This window comes from Cariama cristata, unplaced genomic scaffold, assembly GCF_000690535.1.
Source record: "Cariama cristata isolate BGI_N322 unplaced genomic scaffold, ASM69053v1 scaffold14822, whole genome shotgun sequence".
Lineage (NCBI taxonomy): Eukaryota > Metazoa > Chordata > Aves > Cariamiformes > Cariamidae > Cariama > Cariama cristata.
In genome coordinates, this window is record NW_009602229.1 from 20,528 (window position 1) to 26,888 (window position 6,361).

The following is a 6,361-nucleotide window of genomic DNA, read 5'->3' on the forward strand; positions in this document are numbered from 1 at the left end:
ATGTTAACCTAAAGTCAAGTCTGCAGCAAGATTTGCAAGTATAGACTGGGGTTAATCTCTTTTAGATCCTGAAGCAAGATCATCCTAAAAATGAAAAGGTTCAAGCTGTGTGACTAAACGTGCAGAAAGCTAGTATTTTTTGCTGTGCTTGGCAAGTTGCAGCACAGATGATAAACAGCATCATTATTTCCCTCCTGTGAAGTGCTTTCTCCATTTCAATTCATTTTGAAGCCTCAAGCACAGTAATAAGTAATGTATGTTTTATTTTAGGCAGACTGATAGAACAGAATAGGAGATAAACAAGGGGTTTATCTTCAAGATGTATTTGAAACTACAGCAGTTTGGCATATAAAAGAAAGGTAAAAAATAAATGACATGGTGACTGTGTTATAATCAAGTCACACCAATTTCTGCCTTATTTCCCTCAAAACAATTAGTCTGCTCTTAGCAGCCAGTAAACTCCTGGATTGAAGGTATTGCTGCCTAGAAGACGACTTGGAAAGTAAGATTAGACTCAAGCTGTATCCTGATGATGGGGGCCAGTAGTCTGGTGAAAGGCAGGAAGGATTCTGTAATGACTAGAATGCTATTCCAAGGCTCACGTTCTGCTAGTTGTAAGAACTATTTCTAAGTGCTATAAATCCTTATTTCAGTATTTCACAGCTCTTAAAAGCAGGCACCAGTCCATTTGCACAAGGGATAATGTATTCCATTTACCAGCCAGTGCAAAATGTCTCCTTCACCTCAATGCCCTGGACATTCTACCTCGTTGGAGTCTCTCCGTTTGCAAACACCAGTATGTTTCATCTTTTGCAGTCCAGTGTATGCACTGGGGAATTTGCTTTTAGGTTGTATTACCTACAGCTGTGATGTGCATCACTCTGCAGCACCACACCATTGTTATGAATAAGATTCTATTCCCCCCCCCAGCAATCCTCACCTGCTGTAAACTGGCAGAGCTCTAATGTAATGGACAGCAGCTGCAGATTCGATCCTGAAGTGGGTGTACCAGCAATGTAAAAAAACTATGTATGTATATTCACATTAAATCATTGTTCCATATTTCAGATGTATTTCTCCAGGCTGTATGGCATGTAAACAGTATCACAGCACTAGCTTTTCTTACAAGGAAAGTAAAGAAACAGGAAAACTACTTTTTTTTTTTTTTTTTCCCTCCTTTCTTACCACTTGTATACTACTATCAACTGGAGGTTAAAAAAAAATAAAATCTGGTTGGGATAAAGCTTTGAAGTACCTGAAAAAACCAAACATTTTATCTACTTAGTAAATTATGAAAACAAGTCTCCTGTTATGATCTCCATTCTGTAAATCCTTCAGATATAACTGGAATTTAGTAAATACTAGAGCTCTTTATAAACTAGCATCAGGTCCTGTCTGTCTCCTGCAGAGAGTTACACAGAGTAGGGCTAAGGAGCATTTTGCTCTACTGCTGAAGTGTGGGGCCAGCTTACCACTACAGCTGAAAATGTTACTGCCAATACAATGTGGAACACATTATGGCTCAGACAAACTTTTATTCCGTGTAATATTCCATGCAAAACTGGAATATTACACTAATTTAGTCCTTAGGATTCTGCATTTCCTTTACAGGCATGAGAAGGTGAGTAATCTGCAGTTTGTGGCTCAGCAATATTGGCCAGCCAAAATATTTTAACATTAACTAAGGAGAAAAATTCAGCTCCAGGTGCAGCCTTCCTAGAAGCAGATCTGGAAAAAGTTGTTTTACTGCAATAAACCAGAATAAACCAGAATAAAACAACAACTATTTATTAAACTAATATAGTTACATACTTTCTTAATGCTTAAAAATTTTATAGCATTTGCAAAAATGAAAGAAGTTTAACTAACATACAAGAAGTTACAACTGAGAAGCAAACCAGGCAATGTAAATACCTAAACAAATATGACAAAATGCCAGACCTAACTGCACATCATTGACATGATGAAAATATCCCTTCAGAATGCAACATCTAAAGGTATGTAAAAGCTTATACCATGACTTAACATATGACAAAACCCAATTTTCCTTGTATAATAAATATAAAGCATACACTATTTTAACAAAGGCTGTTCAGGCTTAAAAATATTTTTTAACATTCAAAACACATTTCTGGTGTTCTGAGCTTTGACACTTAGGTATCAAAATGACAGACTGCTGCATACAAATTTCAAAACATAGTACATCCAGAACTCCAGTAACAAATGGGAAGTCAAATACCTACCTACCCTTGCTTTCACCTAATTGTCACTGACTTAACAGTAGCAGTTACCATTACATCCCTTTACCAAATTCTGTGGAACTTTCCATCATGAACATAGACTTAATATCACAATGCACTGCTTCTTAATCGTTATTCTTAATACTAGTTTTACAGTGCCAATGTGAGATGCGTATTGATTTTTTAAGTTCCCATAAGGAGTGCACAAAGGTTGAATGCTCAACAAGTAAACAATTACATTGCAAAGGCCAGAGAAGTACAGTTAAGTGCCTATGAGGAAGCGGGGAGAACCCACTTATTCGTTCTTCCCATTACTGGCAGAAAGATCCAAGACAGAAGGACTCTTCTGTGGCAAACTTCCATTAACTTCTTCCTTCCTTATCTGACCCCTGTATACAGGAGAAAAGAATGGTTTCACAGTCTGTTCTTCTGTAAGATTATTGCCTTTTAACTTTTTGCTCAAAAAAGCTGAGCAACATGAGATGTAAACCTGCCTGAAACTCCTGGAACACTGCTGGTCTACCAGAGCTTCTCTCAAAAGACACAGGAACATAAAAAGAGCAGGTATTATCCGTTTTAACCTCAAAGCTGTAAGTCAGTATAACTGGTCTATAGGTTGGGCTGCATATTTGGATATGCTACAGAAAAATAAGAAGTCTTTTCTGGAAGCGGTGGGCAATGTTATGGACTTGGCAACAAGTCCTGGAGGAGTGGTATGGAGCCCTGGAACAAATACAAGCACACTGGGCCTTGCACCCTGGTCTTGTCATCCTGACAGTATCACAGGCTCCACAGGCAGTTTTGTGCATCCCTGAGAGCTGTGCAAGAAGCACAGCTGCATGAAGGAGCAAACTGAGAAAGCTTAGGAGGGAGCAGCTGTAATTTTTCCTCTTGCTCTTCCTTGTGCTTAAGAAGTGATTATTCGTTCCCTGGTAGATCTTTAAGCGGGCAAGAGGTGGCACTCCAGCACCACCTGCTAGTGCTTACCCTTAGCCAGACGCTTGGTAGCAGCATGGCTAAGGCAACGCTGGCTGAAACAGGCCTCCAAGCCTAAAGTACTGGGACAGAACTGGCAAGCTGCACATGCACAGCATCCAGCAAAACCTGTCATTTCTATTTTGGCCACATTGTCCCTTTTAAGTACCCCTCTGCCTATCCCAAATCTACAACTAATTTCGGTCCATTACTCCACAAATGCAAGTAAGCATAGATCGCTGGGTCATCATGCAGAAAACTGCAAAAGGTTCATCCTCTAGGCAAAGTCCAATTTGGAAGTGTGGGGTTTTTTTAAAAGCCAAAAATACTCCGAGTGAGACAAAGTTGTATTTTATTGCTTGATGTCGTGTTGTGTTAGCACATGCACATTTAAAGACTAATTACATTTCCTCTTTTCTAAGTAGGAAAGAGGGCATGTATTAACTCTCATTAAAATATATATTGATGACTGGATGTTCATATGCTGCATGTTAAGCCACCACGGTAGCCAAAGATGCTCTAGCATTCAAGAAACATTTGTTAAACTAAGCAACAGTGGCTCACTTAGAATAAATGAAGTCATCAAGGCAATAGTACAGTTGCAGAGTTTGAAGTCCATGCATGGATCAAGACATCAGTGCTCACCTTGAAGCATACCAGTAGTTGACCAGAGTTGAAAGAACAATGTAACAAACACTCAGTACTCCAGAAACTCCCAGTGAAAGCACACCCAGCCCACACAGCACACAAAGGAGGGCTATGCCACCTACGGCTATTACAACACCTAACAAAGGAAAAATACGTTTGTTATTTAATCAAGTTTATATACAAGTAAATTAGAAGAGCGGACATCCAATCGCAACCCCAATTTCAAACCATTTGGGAAAACCGTCTTCTCCAATCAACTAGCTAGCCTCTATAAAAGGTATGCATGGTCAAGATAACCGGTTTAGGCATATCCTGGTGGCTGGGATTAGAAAGGGAAATAGGATTTCCCCTGTATAGACTACACTTAATCAGCTTGCTATTCTTGTATTAAAAGGTTCACCACTGCTGAGACCTGAGGACTACATACAGAAATCCTCAATTGCTTGAACTGGGAACTCCAGAAGGAAGAAAAAAAGGAAAAGACAACATGCCTTAAAAGGGAATAAGTAAGTACGTACATACATGCATGCATACAATACCTTCCATGACTATCACACCGATACAGGCCATTATGGCTGTTGTAACAACAAAAATCAGGAAAAATGCAACAGGAATAGCAGACACTGCAATAAACATCAGGAGTGATAAGGCAACAAAAGGATGGTCATCTAAATATTGGCCAACACAAGAATTCATAAATGCAACAACCTGTGAATGAAAGAAAAACATTTCAGTTTTTGTTTTCATCTCATCATAGATAACTTTTAAAGATCACTGATACTTTAGTGAACTACAGATAGCATCTTTTTGTAAGTCTGCAGCTTGAATAGAGGGCAACTGTTGCCTCTGTATTTCAAACGCATCAAACGTATGAGGAGTTACTGCAAAATCAGATAACTTCACAGGAAATACAATTCTACCAACAACAGACATGTTTCTCTTGGACTTCCCAGTTCCATTCTTGAAATAAAAAACCAAAATAAAACAAAAAACACCAAACCTGAAAACAATTTAAAAAAAACCCAAATCACAGAATAGCTGCACAGATTTCAGTGGGGTCTCAACAGCTATAATTTTGATCTAGAGAATTGTATTTGTTAAGAAAATAAATACTGTCACATTTTAAAATTATGATGATTTTTCTTTTTTCATGCCTCAGTAGTATCTGCAACCTGCTCATTTATTAAGTACAGTGCAGGCATGTCTGTATCATAAAGTTAGGAATTTAATTATAGCGTTACTAGTAGGAAAAAAAAAATCCTTTTTACAGAGGTAGTCATACCTATACACTGGAATTTTACTGCAGTAGAGACATTTCCCTTCCCTTAAGGAAATATATATTGCAGTTTTAGTTCTTTTTATAGCAGCACAACTACTTCAATAAAATGCCACTCTACTATCTCAGATGGTTATACCAGCAAAACACAGAAATGCAGAACAGGCTTCCCATTTTCTTGATTGCTGAAGGTGTGGGAGGACAGCCCTTCCCATAGGCTCCTCAGTGTTCACTTAACAAAAGGGAGTGCCAATTCCCCCAGCCCGCCCAAAAAAAGTTTTGAAATGGCATTTAAATAAATTAGGGTGTGATATTCCAAGAGCTATGAAAGGAGTATCTTTAGAAATGTATTATATAAAATTATAATCCAGACCCACTTTTGAGTTGCTGTGGATGGACTGCACCATGGAGTGCCATTGCTTCTGCAGTTCCTGCATTTCTTTAGACATCATGTAATCCTCAACCACAGTCGTGAATCTTCTGAATCACTAGTTCTCACTCAGCCATCCAATTTTCCTTAAAATTAAGGTACAATTAGTAACAGGCTCATACAGAGGTTTTTTGAAAATGAAATATTTCTTTTGCAAAAACAGAGAATGTAGATTGCAGATGTTAAGGTGATCCATAGAGTCTAAACCATCACTTTTACAAAAGTAGATCTAATGTAGGACGCTCATCCCCAAAAGCTCTTCTGAAACTCCCAAAGCCAAGTATCAAGATACAAGGTGACTCTCGCCTTCTTCCTTTATAACATTAACCCCATATTTAATCGTGAGTGTCTTGAATTACTAGCAAAAAGGTCAACTCTAACTATCCACATTGACAATTTATCACTTCTAGTGCTGGAAACTCGTAACACATTAATGAGACTTGTTTGAGAGCAGCCTCATGTTCCGAACTGAAACCCTGTATAGTTTCAGAACTCTGCATATAAAGGCAAAATGCTTTCAAACGCTCTGAACATATTTGTGACAGTTTAAAGGCAACATCAGCAAAAAAATTTCCCTTCTCCCACGAAATTTAAATCTGTTATTGCTAGGGGGACCCTTACCAGTGGAAGGTTAAAAGACGTCTTCCTGCTTGTAAATCCAGTCACCGTGTCAATATTACTGTTTTATACTCTGCCTATATACATGCTCCCTCCCTTTGTTTACACAGTATTTCATACAGCCGCGTTTGACTTCTTGTTCCTCGCACCCCTGGCGAGGAGACGGGCCGAGGG

General features: G+C 38.6%; 1 protein-coding gene across 1 annotated transcript; it reads right to left on the reverse strand.

The window, feature by feature from the left end:
• Window positions 1-2,535: 2,535 nt before the first annotated feature.
• TMEM159 (transmembrane protein 159) lies at window positions 2,536-5,588 on the reverse strand. The gene is made up of 4 exons (XM_009694670.1): window positions 5,517-5,588; window positions 4,403-4,571; window positions 3,861-3,999; window positions 2,536-2,629 (listed from the first exon to the last, which is right to left on the reverse strand). The coding sequence occupies exons 1-4, from the start codon at window positions 5,586-5,588 to the stop codon at window positions 2,536-2,538; spliced, it is 474 nt and encodes a 157-aa protein (XP_009692972.1).
• Between the last annotated feature and the right edge of the window lie 773 nt (window positions 5,589-6,361).